The 17,176-nt window shown below is 41.7% G+C and overlaps 1 protein-coding gene across 1 annotated transcript in view; it reads right to left on the bottom strand.

Annotated features, from left to right (window-relative positions):
• The window catches only part of ROBO4 (roundabout guidance receptor 4), a 53,363-nt gene extending 37,257 nt beyond the window's left edge, over window positions 1-16,106 (bottom strand). Inside the window, 2 exon segments of the mRNA XM_042476428.1 lie at window positions 3,911-4,234; window positions 15,796-16,106. Coding sequence (XP_042332362.1) covers window positions 3,911-4,234; window positions 15,796-16,054 — 583 coding nt within the window. The 5' untranslated portion in view covers window positions 16,055-16,106.
• Window positions 16,107-17,176: the final 1,070 nt, after the last annotated feature.

Below are 17,176 nucleotides of genomic sequence, written 5' to 3'. Positions count from 1 at the left end.
GTCCTTCTCCAAAGCCTTCACACCCCGCACCCCGCACCAGTATGGAACGCCACTGGGTCCAACCATTCCCCATCGCTACCTACCACATCCTGGGGCAGTGAAATAACAACAAAGGTGGTTATTTATGGAAAGCTACCTTCATTGTTTCTTCTCATTTGAACACAACAATCAACATGATAACTTGAATGTCAGAAACCACATATGCATCTTTCCTGACCATAGAATTAGTCAGTGTTAATGGGTGTTGGCATACAGAAATATATGATGAGAAATGAAGTGGGGTGTTTATCGAGAGAGGTTATTGCACACATTTCTTTGTGCTGGAATATGAGAAAGAAGGGAGGATGTCAGCTTCAGGAATACCCAAGGGGGGGAAACCTAGGAGGGAGGTGGCATAGGAGTGTGAAAAAAGCAGGGTTGTTTTGCTTTGGTAACAAATGAGAAATTAGCCCATCAATGATTTGAAATTGTGTGTGGTTTAATTAAGGCTTTGTACTGTTTACTGTTTAGTTCTGACAATGAACATATCTAGTGCAAACCTATAGTTACTGAATTAAGGTTTTCTGAGTTTACCACCAAAGCCTGGGATTTCTGAAGTTTGGAAGGTTCTAATGTTGACACTGAACTAGGAACACAATCAGAAAGGAAACCCCACAGAGAGCAAAGAGGGCTGCCTTTTCTCTTTCCATTCAGTCCTTTGCCTGTTTCCTCCATGCATCTTGCCAGGAGGATGTGATTCTATTTCTAATATAATCAAAAATGCAGGAGATGAGTCAAGTGCTTACATACAGCAGCCTTAGGATGTTACTGTTAGATATATTTAAACTCCTGTCGCTTCCCCATTTCAATTGTTTCCAATAGGCAACCCTCCCCATATACATTCTATTTCAGTCCAGGAGTAAATATCTGATGGTTTTACTATACTATAACAAAGATCTAATCTGCACTGCAGAAATAATGCAGTTTGACACTGCTTCAACTGCCATGGCTCCATCCTATGGAATCCTGGGATTTATAATTTGTTGTGGTACCAGATCTTGCTGACAGAGAAAGCTAAATATTTAACAAACTACAAATCCCAGAATTCCATAGCACTGAGCCATGGCAGTTAAAGTGATGTCAAACTTTAGTGGTGTAAGTCCGTTGTATATGATCCTTCCTCCTTAGTGTCATAGTATGCTACATTTCTTTGGTCTAAGGTGCACCACAGAAATAATGTAATTTCTGCAGTGCTGACTAGACCAAAGAAATGTAGTATACTAGGATGCCAAGCAATAAAGAATGTATACAACTGACTTACAAAGATCAACTTTGGTACAGTGATTATCTTTTGCCATAAGGCAAGAGGATCTCAACATCTGAAAGGTGAACATTAAACTTAATTGCTGTAAAACCAAATGTCTGTAACTTGCTGACACGGATATGAATTTCTAAATACCTCTCCCCTGATGACTTTGTGGTCTATAAGTGCAATATATCACTGAATACTAAAGTCAGGATTGTCCAGATTGTATTTCTGATTTCTATGTACCATTGGGAAAGCTGGACCCGAAGAGAATCAACTGCCCATATGACCAGCAAATCAACTCTAAACTCTACTTAGAAGTCATATCTAAAATGAAACTGTCGTACTTTGGACATATCATGAGAAGCTATGACTCATTAATAAAGATAATAATGCTTGGGATGATAGAAGATAGAAGGAACAGAGGAAGACCACAGTACAAGTGGACAGAATCAATCAAGAAAGCCAAAGTCCTGAGTTCATAAGACCTGAGTAGGGGCGGTTGATAACTAGGTGAATTAAAGGTTTCTCATCCATAAGGTCACCATAAGTGAAGTCAACCTGGCACTAGGTTGTAATAGAAGGGGGCTGGAAATGGGAAAACCGCATTGTGAGGACTCCATTTGAAGTTCATGATTCACAGCACTTCATGGCAAGGCCAAGGCAAACAGACTTCCAAGGAAGGGAACCATTTGAAAGCACATACTTGAAATGCAGTGTACAGCACACTTAATTTAGCACTGCTAACAGAAACCTTTCCCAAACCCTTATGCATCTTTCCTGCCATAGAATTAGTCAGAGTTATGAATATTTATAGCTGCCAAACACCATCATAGGCCTTTATGCTGGGCCAAGGGAACTGAACAGAGCCTGATCATTAATGAAGTGCTAATTGGAGAGTATTTTGGACTGCATATTAAAAAGGATTCTCAATGGTATCAATAATTAGTACTGTTCAGTCTTACAAGAGCAACATTTTGGACTCGAAGAAGCCAATGCTGTCTAGGGTTACCTCATGTAATGTGGGATTTTGCATCCCAACATTACCCTGGGAAAAGAGTGCATGGGATTTGAGCCATGCAAGTAGGAAGAATGCAAAAGTATTTATGATGCAGAGCAACAATAAAAAGGAATACACACCATATCACACATAAGCATTTAAGGAGTGCTCTCAGTGTACAACTTTATAATTTCCCCCTCTTTTCTTTATTCTGTATTCTAAACCTTTCCTTTATTTACACCAAACTTTATAAAGGAGCCCTGGTGGTGCAGTGGTTAAATGTCTATACTGCAGCCACTCACTCACAAACCATAAGTTTGTAAGTTCAATACCAGCAAAAAGGCTCAAGCTCAACTCAGGCTTGCATCCTTCCAAAGTTGCTAACATAAGTACCCAGATTGTTGGGGGCAACTAGCTTACACTTTATAAACTGTTTAGGGAGTGCTTAAGTGCACTGATAAGCGGTATAGAAATGTACTTGCTATTGCTATAAACCACCTTTGCTTTGCAAAATAATAATAAGGAAAACAAAATGGTTTCCTAAACATCAGACTTAGTAATAAGTCACCAACATATTATGATTACCTGACCAAAAGCAGCATCAGAGAACTAAAAGCTGTGCAGTTGGTAAATCACACAAGCATAAAGTTCCAACAGGATTCCAGCCAAAGAACTAAAGCTAACTATCAATAAACTAAATGGCAGGATCAAAATATGTTTTAAGACAAACACTATCGCTGGCCAACAGAACACCAATAGGAAGGATCTAATTCATTGGGGCAAAGAATTCCACATATCTAGGGTGCTGCCACACAGATAGCTCTCTTGCAGGATGCCACCCGCTGTGCCTCAGATACCAAGGACACACTCAAGAGGAAGTACAACAATTGCTCATAAAGAATGGGCATGGACATATAAGAGGAAATACACTTCAAAGAGACTGGTCTAAAACTATTTACGGCTTTAAAATTAATAAGCAACACTCTGAATTGTACTCTGAAACAAACTGACAGAGTGCAGTTGATATAATAAAAGAGTCGTATGCGTGTAGCAATGGGCAAAAATTTAACTTGATTCATTTTTCGACAAGAATTTTCCGACTCCTCTGCAAAAACAAACAAACAAACTAACTAATAAATCATAAATTGGGTGGTGAAAATGTTTGAATTAAAACATTTGAATGTGGCAGACAGATAAATTGGGAGGTTTGCTCATCCAGGCTCACAGTGCTTAGTTCTTCAATCAGGCACCAAATACTTACCGTATATATCTACCAACCAAGTTTCTGGTGCTAAACTATGGTTCCCACCTTTTCCAGCCTCGCCTTAAACAATTCCATGGCAGCCAGGTAAAGCATGATCTTTTCCATATTGACAACTGTTATGCCTATTGACTTTGGCCAGAGCAATCAACTAACAATCTTGTTCAGTTATTTTTATCAGCACTGCAGTTTTTCTCATGCACTTGATAGAAAGAGGGTTGTTTGTTTGTTTGTTTGTTTGTTTGAATCAAATGTAGAAGAAAGCTCAGATTCAAAGAAGGGCTTCTCTGAAACTGCTTTCCTGCACTGCAAATAAAGCTACTTCCTAAACTTTTGATTCTCTGAGATTATCTCAGTGCCTTACCTTCTACATAAAGTGAAGCATTCCTACTAATAGCTGTGCCAAGATGATTTCTAGCCAGGCAGTTGTACACCCCTTCATCTGATTTTCCTTTCTTCTGGCTGAGTCGGAGAAAGAAGAGGGACCCATCCAGCAGGAGAGGATGTGGGGAAGTGGCATCATCTTTGTTCGTTTTCACATATTCCCCATTGCGATACCACTCAATTATGGGTGGCGGGTTCCCAGTGGCACGGCAGTGCAGGGTGGCTGGCTGGTCCCAGCGAACTACAAGGTCAGAAGGGTGATCAAGGATTTGTGGCATGAATTCTTCAGAGCGAGACTTTGAACCTGGGAGAGTAATAAGGAATGGGGAACAGGATAAAGCAAAACAAAACAAACAACAGCACACAAAAAAAACCCCGTTTATATCCTCCCCTCAGATCTTTTCATCTTGCTCAATATTTCTGGATAGCTTGGTGTCATTGTTTATATATAAAATAAATAGAACAAACCTTCCAGCATTTCACAAATGAAAACTGGAAAATGTGTGTGGTCAAGCAATATCAGAGTGTGGTCAAGAAGGTAAAAGTTATTTATGAGGTGGAACATACAAGCTAGAAAAGAATACAGTCTAAAAGAAGTAACCATTTGCCTAAACCTTCTGGGAAGGATAAGAATTTGAATCAAAATTCAAAATGATCTGAATAAACTGGAAAGCTGGGCCAAAGCTAACAAAATGATATTCAACACAGAAAAATGTAAGGTACTGCACTTAGGGCAGAAAAATGAAATGTGTAGATATAGGATGGGGGACACCTGGCTTAAGGAGACTACATGTGAAAGGGATCTAGGAGTCCAAGTAGACCACAAGTTGAACATGAGTCAACAGTGTGATGAGGCAGCTAACAAGGCCAATGTGATTCTAGGCTGCATCAATAGAAATGACCAGCAGATCAAAGGAAGTAATAGTGCCACTCTATTCTGCTTTAGTCAGGATTCACCTGGAATATTGTGTCCAGTTCTGGGCACCACAATTCAAAAAGGACATTGAGAAACTGGAGCATGTCCAAAGGAGGGCGGCCAGAATGGTGAAGGGTCTGGAAACCATGCCCTATGAGGAACGACTTAGAGTTTTATTGTCAGCTTGGCTATGGATTGGAAACTCTAGGACCTAAAGCCCTACTAACTAAGCCACAATGCTTACTACGTGACCCAGCCACTGCCAGCTTAATGCACCTCCCAGAGTTGTTATAAGAGTAATTGGTAGGAGACTGAGGTTAAAATCCTGTTAAAAATCTAATCAGGCATAATTTGCCCTAAGCATGCAGAGTGACTTGTTTGAACAACAGGGAATGGATGTATGCAGCTGATGGTGGGAACAGACTTCCACATGTAGAACTATTGTGAATGTACAATAATCCACTAAGAGTAGTGTGTCAGGGCACACTGTGCACTTCATCCAGGCATTGTGCAACAAGGTAACAGTTATGCATAGCATTGGTTCTCATCTCTTGTTTTCAATATAGGGATTACATAATGATAACATGACATAGCTCCACCAGCAGATATTTATTCCTGCTGGTTGCAGAGGATGCAGCCTTGAATCAATGGAGAAAGGTGAGTCAATGGAGAAATTGGGGGACTGTGTAGTACAAGAAAGAAATGTTACCACACACTGGAAATAAACGATGTTGTTGCCTTGTTTCTCCGACTTGTTGGTGAGATAAAAACTCTGATCTATAGTTGTGTGTAAATGTAGTAAACGAATGTGCATTTATAATCCTACATAGGTTCTTTAGGTCAACATATGTTAAGAACAGGTATTCATTTTCTATGAACAGATTTTTAGGATTTAATGAGATATGGTAAAAGCCACCACATCCTCTTATTGAAGTTTTATATAATGGTTTTCTGTTGATCTACACCTTTGAGAATCCAATTCATTGTTATTGTTGTAACGAATAGTATTTCCTTCAGAACTTCCCATGCAAAATATCCTGACATTGTCTTCTCAGAGGAGACAGAATGTCATAAAGCTTCAGCTGCAAGGAATACAACAGGCAGACCAATGGGTCTCTAGACACCCCTTTCAGATATAATACCTCTATTTCCCAGTGGCAGTTTTGGTGTTCTTGGCCTTCCCCCCTCAGTGCCTATTTCTGTCCCCTTATTTTGCTTTTTGAAAAGCCTTCTTGCCTCCACTACCTCTCAACAACAACAACAACAACAACAAAACAGTACTACAGTCTGGGTCCCAGCACACCCCGTTTTAGAGGAAAGTGTAGAAAAATCAACTGCAGAGGAAATGAAAACATGGAGGTTGCCCATTTGCCAACCAGCTACTGTCAGGTTGGACAGCATGGCCCTTGTAGTCTCTTCCAACTCTATGGTTCTATGATTCACCAGCCGTGGGGGCCATTGATGCATAAGAAATGTCAAGGAGGAGCCCAGCCAGCTGGGAAAGAAGCTACTAGATTCCCAAGTTTTGAGTTTAAAACCAGGGTGTGAAATATTACCTAGTTCTCCCATCACTTCTATTGTTGTATTTCTCTTTCTCTCTCTGTACTACCAATGTTGAGGTCTGCATGAGGTTCATGAGCTGCAGATTCCCCACACCAAAATTGCCAGATTATCTCCATGCTGTGATCAACATTACTGCAATCCACAATTAATACATCCCTCAGAGAGGGGAAATTTCCATCAAAATTAAAGTTGGCAGTGGTTAAACTGCTTCTAAAGAAACCCTCCCTGGATCCCCTGGTGAGAAACAATTATAGACCGGTCTTCCTTTTACCATTCTTGAGCAAAGTGATTCAGAGAGCAGTTGCCCTCCAGCTCCAGGCAGTCTTGGATGAAGCCTATTATCTGGACCCATTTCAAACTGGCTTCAGGACAGGATATGGAGTGGAGACTGCCATGGTCACCTTAGTTGATGATCTCCATTTAGGTATCGATGGGGGAAGTGTGACCCTGTTGGTACTCTTGGACATCTCAGCGGCCTTCGATACCATTGGCCATGGAGAAAACATTGTTCTTGTCTAACTTACTGATGCATATGTCCACAAGAACAAAGTCTTGAGGTATCTTAAAGAGTAATTTATTTTATTTGCTTTCAGGGATGCATTGCAACCCACTGCGTCAGATACATGAGGCAACAGATGAAGTGGCCTGCAGTCCATGAAGGTTTGTACCAAATATAAAATTTTAAAGTGCTACAAGACTTTTTGTTTGTTTTGTTACAACAGACTACTAGGGTGACCTTCTCATTCCCCAGGAAATGACATGATGCTACCTATTGTATGTTGCCGTCCTTTACTCTGCAAGAGCCCCAACTTCCCACCTCAAGCTTTCATTGTTGGGCGTTTTGGCTTGCTTGATCTAAAGGCACTTCCTGCATGCTTTTCCATTTAAAATTGCAGTTTGCCCCTCCCATGTCCTCCTCCCCAAATATCTTTTCTAAGCCAGTGTTAAGGACCATGTTGATTCACCATCTTCACACAATGCAGCAGGGGAAGAGGATGTAGGCACAATGCACCTGCGTGTAAGATCTCTGGAATTTCCTGTTTTCCCATACTTAGTCCTAAAACAATTTCTACATACTTTCATCCTCTTAGCTGACCGAAGTTCCAAACAGCACTTCCAATTAATAGCAGAAAATAACATATGTGGGTGATGATGGGGATCCATGGGGGAAAATGCATTGCCAACAACTGCGTAAAAGCAGTATTACAGTCAGAGTGAGTGTGACTTTCAGAATGCCTCTTTCAGAATAATTCTGTCTGTGATTCCATGACAGATCAGATCAAGAAACTTTTCAGAAAGAAAGAAAGAAAGAAAGAAAGGCTGTCTCCATGAACCCAGAAAAAACAAAATCAAAGGGAGGGATAAGCAGCTCAGCTGAAATACAAATAGTTTCAATAATTACTGTTGCCAAATGAAATAAAGGACAGGGCTCCTTTGCCTTTAATGGTTGTTAGAAAAGGTAATTTCAACAAGGGTTGCTTGTCATCCAAGCTTCATCTGCTGAAATTCCATCTTTTACACAACCATAAATGTCAAAAGAACCCTGTCCCTCAGTTTATCTGCCAACTCTACGTCAAGTTCACTCTACAACAAAAATGATGGCCATCCAGATATTTGGGATTACAATTCCCAGCACCCATTCCCACTGGCCATGCTGACTGGGGCTTCTGGGAGCTGAAGCCCAAAACATCAGCAAAGCCAAAGACTCCCCCTGTCCTAGAAAAACAATGTTACTCCTTATGCTTGTTCGTTGACCCAAACAAATGTGAATTCATAAGAATAGAAACAACACAAAAATGGACTCCAATAAGATGAAAACCATTTAAAGTTTAACACACAAGCTATTTAACCCACTCTCAGTAACCCAGATAGGTCACACATCTCTCCTTGCTGCTGTTACCAGCTGAGCTGCCCTCTGCAATGAACTGCCTTGCAAATAAGGGGGCACCATGAGATGGTTTGTCAAGAACTGGAAGTCCAAATGCTAGCTGAGTAATGATTTCAATTGGCTCATAAAGGCTCAGATGCCACTCTGATATACCACTCTGGTTTAGTGGTCAGAGTATTGCTCTAAGACTTTGAAAATTCAGGATGAAGTCCTCACTGAGGCATGAAACACATCGTATGATGAACTCCTTCACACTATACAGTTATAGTGCTACACTTTCACCCCAGCTGCCATGGTTCCGTCCTATGGAATCCTGGGATTTGCATCTTAAGAAGGAGCATTTAGAATTCCCCGCCAGAGAGCTCTAGTGACTCACCAAAGGACAAACCCCAGGATGCCCTAGGATGTTGCCACAGTAGTTAAGAGTCACAGTACTATAACTGTGTCGTGTGAAAGGAGTCCTTGATCCTGACTGCCTTTACAGGACCAACCTCTCTCTGACCTTCTTGTTGTAAGGATAAAGTGAGGGGAAGGAAGAGAAGCTTCTATGCCACCTTGAACTCAGAGGAAAAAAGGCTAGACATATGTGTAACAAAAATAAAGAACTTTACATAAAGCATACCAATAAGGCAAAGAAAGCAACCCGAGATCCAAAGAACAAAACCAAACAGGATGGTTAGAAACTGAAACAATCCCACTTTGCTGGGCTGGGTAATCTTTGAGGCATGAGATCTCTGATATACTACATATGCAATAACATTGAGGGGGATTCTCAAGGCAAAACTAGGCAAGTAAGGTGAGTCATCCTTTCAGCATATCTTAGCATCTCACCCTTTCCAAGTTCTGGCAGCCAGGCTGAGAGGAGGTCTATCATAAATGCAAGATTCTTCCAATCAAACTGCTCACTCACCTTCCATTAAAAGAAATGCTGCCCAAATCAAGATCTTCTGTAGCACCAACTGGATTACTCTTCCTTTGGGCATGCTAATCTCGTTGCTGAAACCACTTTTTTCAGAGATTTTGAACCTAAAGAGATTGACTGGGCTCACTTTTTTCACCGTTTGCTAATCCTTTTCTGATAGTACCACAAGGGCTTTTTAGCTTTCTATCCCAACACATTTGTGCATGCACACTGTGGTCAGCTCCAAACAGTTTCATCAAGGCAGCTCCAACCCACTTGGTTTCTGTCTGTTTTTTCCTGGACTCTTCACAGGATACAGGAAGGGGTGGGAGTCAAGTCCAGCTTTTTCCACCCCCTTCTTCTCAAATTTGAAAACACGGCGGCTTACAGGCCCACCCCATCTACATACAGGCATGATCAAATAGGGGGTTGTTCAAAATTTTCCAGTTTATTCTGGCTTCATTGTAGCGCTGGAGTCTGCCACTTCCTGAGACAAATAACTTAAAGAAAGAAAGAAAGAAAGAAAGAAAGAAAGAAAGAAAGAAAAGCAGATAGACAGACATACAGACAGCAACACCCAGAAGCTTCTCTGGCCATGCTGACTGGGAACTCTAATCCAAAATTTAACTTTTCAGAGCTGTGATAAGATAAACAAGGGACCTGAGACCTAAGGATGAAAGAGAGGGTGGGCCTTGATGATATTACAAAGATGATGTTAGAAGTGCAGCCCATGGTTATGACATTAACCATATGATGTATTAACTGCAGAGTGTCTACAAGTGTGGGAAAATATAAATATACTTTCAAGGCAGTGCTTTCATCCTGAGATGAGTCTCTCACCCTGAGAATGAGAGAAAGGGGTCTGGCATCTGGGAGCCCTACAAACTGCAGGTACCCTAGGCAATACCACTCTCTTCAGTTCCAAAAGTAATTTGCCATATTGCATGTGCAGCTAATGCTTAAGAACTGGTTGTCCCATCTTCCCCAGCAAAACAGGGTTTTTTTGGAGCACCGAGCTAGTTGGATGTTGTTGTTTTCTCTAATCCAAGTTTCTTGTGTTAATTGATTGTACATCATATTGCAGTATAAAACCTTGAAAGTAGCTTGTGTTTGCCAAGGGCAAGCAACAGGACAATAGCAGGATGTTGCAAAAGTGTCAGGAACTGCAGCAGATAAACTGAAACAAACATAACAACATCTCTGTCTAGGGACTCCGATGGGCTTCAGAAGCTGCCAGACTCCTGAGGCTATACTACATGCCATAGTGATGGGTACCATGAAGTTCGATGCATCACACTTAGCTCCCTGGCAAAAGATCGACGTGTTTAGGGTTTTCCTCCTCCCAAGGATTGACTTTGCTCTCCAGAGATTGCCAGGCCAGAAAAGAGCACTTAATAGAGTTGATCAAGCAATTACTGCTTCTGCTAAGAAGTGGCTTAGTCTTCCTAAGCGTGCTACCAACAACATTCTGCACATTGCTCAGCAAAGTGGAGGAATAGGGATCCCTAAACTGGGAGATTCAGGGGATGATGCTGCAACCATCATCCATGCATATCGTCTTTTCGCTTGCCCTGCTAAGATTGTAGCTCTAGGCTCCCTAGATGTTGTCCAAAAACATGTAGCTAGAATTCCATCTGACAGTGACCTGGCAATCTACCCTTCTGCTTCACTGGAAAATGAATCTGAACATGATGATGGTGACTTCCCTTCACTCATACTCAGAATGCAACCCATCACCTTAATAAACTTATTGGCTATCAATGGGTGTGGATTTCTGAAATGGGTCCTCAGTTTGCCGCCACGTGGAGATTGCACTCATTTTGCTGACAGTAAGGCAAACCTATCACAGGGCTTTCTTGGCAAGATTTGGTCAACAAGAGGTTGATTTTGCATGCCTCTGAAGAGAGATGTAGTGTTTTAAGGTGCAGTTTGCCTAGGAAGCCACCAGATGGCATTTGAGAATTAGCATAAAAACCCATAACAAGTCCCTTTCATTCTCACTAAAACAAATCCACAAGACGTTTCTTCTTACCTGCCATCACCTGACTCTGCTGATCCAGAAGTTTTGCAAAGGCTGCAAAAGGTTTGGAGAATGGGCCAGATCAAGACTGTAAAGATAACTTACTGTGTAATAGTTTTCATAATGGCACAATCAAACTTATCAGGCAATCCTGATGCTACCAGATGCAAGCAAAGCATTAGTTAAAGTAACAGATGTATGTCCAAACGGACACCCAGTCCTAGGTTTCAGACAAACAGAGGAAACAAAGGGACATATACAATGTAATCAAGGAAGTAAGGGCACAGATTCATTTTGAAAGTTGCCCTGGCTAATGCTAATAGTATCTGATGTGGATTACAGAAAAGTTTATACTCAAGTTTTCTTCTTCCTATTTAGTCTCAAAGGGGCCTCTAGGTTCCTCTATGTCTCTTAATGATAGGATGCAATCAAGCTTGCTGTAAGCATGGTTAAGAATTTGTCCCATGCTGTCACCCTATCCACAGATTCTCCTGGTATTGCAATCCACACTTTGACTAGCAGATGCCAGATGGTGAACATTTGCCATTGGACTGCACAAACAACTGAACAATTGTGCTACCCAACACAAAGTCTCTGTGCACCAGCATGGCCAGCAAGTAACTTTGAAATCAGTGGCATGGAGCTTAGCCATTCATTCCCTAAAGACGATGGAGGAATATGTAGCCTTTCCTTTGGAAATGGAGTATGGAAAGTAACATTTAAAAGTTGGGGAAACACACATAGTTAGTAGCTGTTATGGCTGCATTTAACAACCACCACCACCACAACAAGAACACTGTATCCCAGCTCTGAACAGAGGAATCTGACTGCATACAGTATCACTCACTAAGAGTAGGAGCTCAGAGCCAGGCAGTGTCATTGTCAAAGATTCTAATGAGTGCACATAGTGGAGGAGTGAAGCCGTTCTTCTGTTTGGTTGCATTCATTTTCTAGGCCTATTGAATACCTGAAGGTGGCTTATGTTATCAACAGGCTGTCAGTCTCCTCCTTTGAAAACACACGCACAAAGGACTAAGACCTTTGTCATGCATACAAAATGCAAAGGTCAACTTCAATAACATTATAAGAAGGAAAGGGGGGGGGGTGCTTTAGCACCACTTGGTATAAGCTTTCATGGACTCCACTCCAATTCCTCAGAAACAAGTGAAAGCATACAGGAGTCTGCTAAAACTTTTGTTGAATATATCAGTCAGTCTCAAAGGGACTCTAGAGCCCTCCTTCCCCTGTTTTCCTTCTTATGCTGAAATAGTGTAGAGAAACATCTTTCTCCTTGAAAGTTATTTCATTAACATTAGTACCTTAGGACTCTTTCATACTAGACAGTTATAGTGCTATCATTTCATTTTAACTGTCATGGCAACATCCTATGGAAAGCTGAAATTTTGAATTTACGGCAGGGTATTTAGAATACTCTGCCAGAATGTGCCATGGCAGTTCCAGTGGAATCACAGTGCTATAACTATGTAGTGTGAAAGTGCACAGATTGTATCATGATGAAGTCATTTGTGCTTTATATTGTGGGACGGTGGAACTATGGGATGGTGGAATTGCTATAGACTCTTCCCAAATGACTTCCTCCCTGCCTCTGCCCTGACACTATTTAGTAAAACTGTTCAAAACCTATATGAACCTGCCAGAGTCTTAAGATCTTCAAAGGAGGGCTTTCTCTCAATCCTGCCACCATTGAAGGCTCATCTGGTTAGGAGACAGGAGAAAGCCTTCTCGGTGGCTACTTCCAACCAGAGGAATTCCTTTCCATGGGAAGCCACACTGGCCCCTCTTGGCTGTCTTTTCAGTCAAACAAATTTTTAATGGGCAACAAGATAAAAAGAGATTTTTATGGAGGGGGGTGTACTCTATTTTTAACTTTGCTGTGTTTTTGAATGGGTTTTTTTTTGTGTAAATAATGATCTCAATGTGATGATTTTTAATTGTGTTTAACTGTGTTTTTGTCTGAATTTTAACTGATATTGTTTTGGCTTTGTTGGTTGCCTTGGCTCCCACATTGACAGAAAGGTAACATATAAATGGAATGAATGAATGAATGAACATCATCTGACCACCAGTAACCACTAGTAAGGCCCACTGAGCCAAATAAAATCTTAACCATGTTCATTCTCATTCAAAACAAATACTTTCAGCTGAATCAAGCCCAGGTTTATAAATCTTCAAAAAGAAAGCCCACACTTTAGTAAAGTTGCTATGAGAGAGATCACAGCAGATATTCTTAGTGAGACTCTTTCTCATGTGAGTCAGGAGGGAACCATGTCTCATGATCAACTCCTACTAATATCCAGTGAGGGGAAAAAAGATTCAATGTCTGCTAACATGATGGAGAAAACATTTGCTCAGGAGGTTCCTAATAAGTAATAAGTAAGTAATACCGGACCAGACTGATAAAAAAAACCCCACTAAGATGCCGAGTAAGTGTGACCTGGTGTAATTCCCTTAGGAGAATTAGGCATGCTGAAGCAGGGCCATAGATTAGTGCAGGTGCCCTCCAGGTATTGTTGGACTGCAATGAAGGCTAACTGGGAGCTGCAGTCCAAAAGCATTTGGAAGGCCACTCTTCATTCACCTATGGCTTGATAGCGTAGCATATTTCTGGCATCTGTAGTTGAAAGGATCAGATAATACTTGATGGGGAAAACCTCTCCTTCAAGCTCTACAGAGCCACTAGAAGTCAGAGTAGATAATGGAAGGCTACATGAGTACTACAGGATGTTCCCAACTAGTGTATTCACACTGGGTTGGGAGGAGAGTTTGGAATCAATACATTTTAAAAGTACGGTTCCTAGGGAGCATACCAACTAGTCAAGCCAGACTTGTCTTTCCATTACTGTTATACCAGCACATAAATCATACCCTCCAACTGTCCCAATTGGGCAGAGAAAGTCCCGGTAAATACTTGTTGCCCCACTTTCACAGCTGGTAACCATTTACAGTCTTATATCTCATGAGTTTTATTGATTTCCATGGAACTATGTTCAGCTAATGTAGTCTGGATCCATCTTATTGTTTCTAGGTGCTTATGAGATCATAATAAATTATACACCTTCATCCACACAATGAAAAGAAACAAATTCAAAGTGTTTGAGCGTTCAGCAACAACATCAAGAGAGACAAAGGCAGCAAAAAATAAAGAGATACAACTGCCTCTACATTGACTTTCAAGGCCAAGCTGTGTTCTCTAGTAAATGTGTTTGTGTGTAGTGAATACAACCTTCACACTCAATGTACATCTCAAGACAAATAAAATCTACTCCAGATCACATAGCTCTCTTTCTTCTAACCATTATGATAATAGTAACTTCCTAACCATTATCCTTTATTCACTGGTCATTCTTCCCTTGGTTATTTTACCAAGGAAGCTTTTCTTTAAAAATGTGTTTAAGACAAATGATGTTCTTTTGTAAAACCTTACTGAAACAGAAGCAAGAACAGTAGAATTTAGGTTCAGTATTTTGCCTTGAAATGTTAAGAAACAGATCAAATGGTTGACCATTCTCTAGAAAAACAAAAGAAGTGGTGGCAAAGTGCTCAACTCCAAGCATCTTGTGGCATCTGCAAGATAGAATTGGCACTAGTGATTTTGATGGTTGTTTATTAAAAGGATGTCACCTTTCTGTTAGGGAGCACATCTCCTACTTAGTTGGACACAAAGTTACTCAGAAGCTTTCCTGAAGAAAAACTCATGGAAGTAAAATGCATCCAGGTTTGGCCTAAGAGAATATGCTGCCTGAAGCAGAGCACCCCATCTCGCTCCCCAAGTCAAGGTACATAGTATGAGGTGTCTGCCTCAGGGCAGGGCTGGCCTCGCAAATGCTGGTGATCTCACAGGCTGCGATGCTGGATTAACTCTGGTGCATACTCTATATCTGATGGTTCTTTCCAAATGAATCTTTCTTTTCTTTTCTCTTTCTTTCTTTTTTTGCCTGATCTATCTGTTCTGTTTGCCTGCATCTGTTCTTTGTCTCTGCCCCAAAGGCCTTACAGTTTGCTTTAAATCATGCAGAAAAAACAAGTGACACATGGTCCCACCCTAAAAAACCCCACAGACACCCCCTTTATCTTCTTTAGCCATCGTATGGCTAGTCTTATGGCATCATGCATTTCTACATTCCCAGATTTTGACTCAAAGGTGATTCTGCATTAGAGAGCAAGATCAAGGTGTGAAGCCCAAGTTCATGCATTTACACACTGGAGATCATTCTCCATGGTGCAGCAATGTCTCCTTGCCACCAAAGCCATCCTTTCCAGCAAGTGTCAGCTGGCCAAAGGTCAGGACAGTAATGCTGCCCCTACCTTGCTTCACACTTTGGCACACTTTTGCTCTGAAATCATCCAGAACGTAAGCTCTCAAAATGAGGGAGATGCTAAGCAAGATGAAACAGGTGTCTCCTGCTGGGCTTGACTTGTGTTGGCAAGTCATCTCTGGATTCTCCTTAATCTATCTATCTATCTATCTATCTATCTATCTATCTATCTATCTATCTATCTATCTATCTTTTTAAAAAAATGTGGGGTGGGATGAGATGGGGTGGAGTTTTTCTTACCTCTTAACCTGTGCCTCTGCCTAAGTTGGTGGCTGTGCCGAAGCTGCCGGGTCTGCCTGCGTGGTGACACCTGCAGGGCCTTTCCCACTTGCTCAGGCAGGCAGGTGCATTGGCATTGGCATCTCTGAGCCCCCCAAACCCAGGGGAGGGACGCAAAGCCCAGCAGGAGAACCCCAGGCAACATCCTGCAGCGGAAAAGGCGCCAAGGGAGAGATGGCTGGCTCAAAGGGGGAAAAAACCAACTCCCCTCTGGTAGCATTCAAGGAATCCAAATAAAACTCTTGTCCAAATGCCCAAGAAGCCTTGGGGGCAGGTTTTGCCCCCCTCTTTCTCTCTTATTCTCTCTCTGCCCCCTTCTTTGCCTGCCCAGCTCTCCCCTCTCTGCCTAGCTCAAGCCTTTCTGTTTGGGAAATTATTTGGAATTTGTTATTAAGCATGTTTTCCAACTGCTTTTGTATTTTCCCCCCTTCTTTTTTAACTGGGCAAACAATGGGGGAGGCAAGCATATAGGCCCCATGCTGTGCGCAGGCTGCTTCTCTGCACCATCTGTGACATCAGGAGGAGGGGAGGGGGCATTTGTGAGTAGGGTCCCTCTCTTTCCACCCCTTCCCTCCCACCCCCATCCCCAATATTGTGAAGAACTAAACGAAATTATCACTGAAGAAAAGGGAAACTTTCTTTGTGGCTTCCTTCCTGAAGGCCAGACATTTTTCATTTTCATGCCCCCCACCCCATCTTTCTTTCCTTCTCTCTCTCACTCTCTCTCTCTCACACACACTTTAAAAAAACCTTCCCATGCAAAATACCTTCACTCTCTCTCTCTTTTAGGGAGCAGGCAAGGAAAAAAGTTGAGTTCCAGCCATCCTGGTGAGGGGAGATTGACTGCATAAAAGAAAGCTCACCACTTTGCAAGAGGTTGTGGGGTGGAGATGGAAAGGGGAGAGAAAAGAGTGTTTTCAAACAAAATTGACCATCCCTTGATAGATTTAACCGCTTGTCGGCTGCTCCTTTGTCAACCTGGCCGGGAAAAGAGGGGGGGAGACGGTGTGCCTTGAAGGGGGGCTGCAACATTTTCATTTGTCACAAAAGCTCAATGCACCCGAGATGGTTACAATTACATTTATTGAGCTCAGCGCCAATTATTTCATCATTTCAGTGCAGAAAATCCCTCTGTCTTTATTGCTGTCCTCTTTGCTGCTGTTGCACCTACTTTTCTGTATTCCTTTCCCCCACGCATCTGCACTCCCCACTTCCTTACTTGTTTTCTTGGACTTTTTTAATTGACTCACACAGATTTAACAAACATAATTAGCCCTAAAGAGATGTGTACCCATTTAACTCACCAACACACAAGCCATCTATCATTCTTACTCCTTGTTCG

The sequence above is a fragment of the Sceloporus undulatus genome, chromosome 6 (assembly GCF_019175285.1).
Source record: "Sceloporus undulatus isolate JIND9_A2432 ecotype Alabama chromosome 6, SceUnd_v1.1, whole genome shotgun sequence".
In the NCBI taxonomy this organism is placed as follows: Eukaryota; Metazoa; Chordata; class Lepidosauria; order Squamata; family Phrynosomatidae; genus Sceloporus; species Sceloporus undulatus.
Note: the sequence above shows the minus strand (reverse complement) of the source record. Positions and strands in the feature narration are given on the sequence as shown.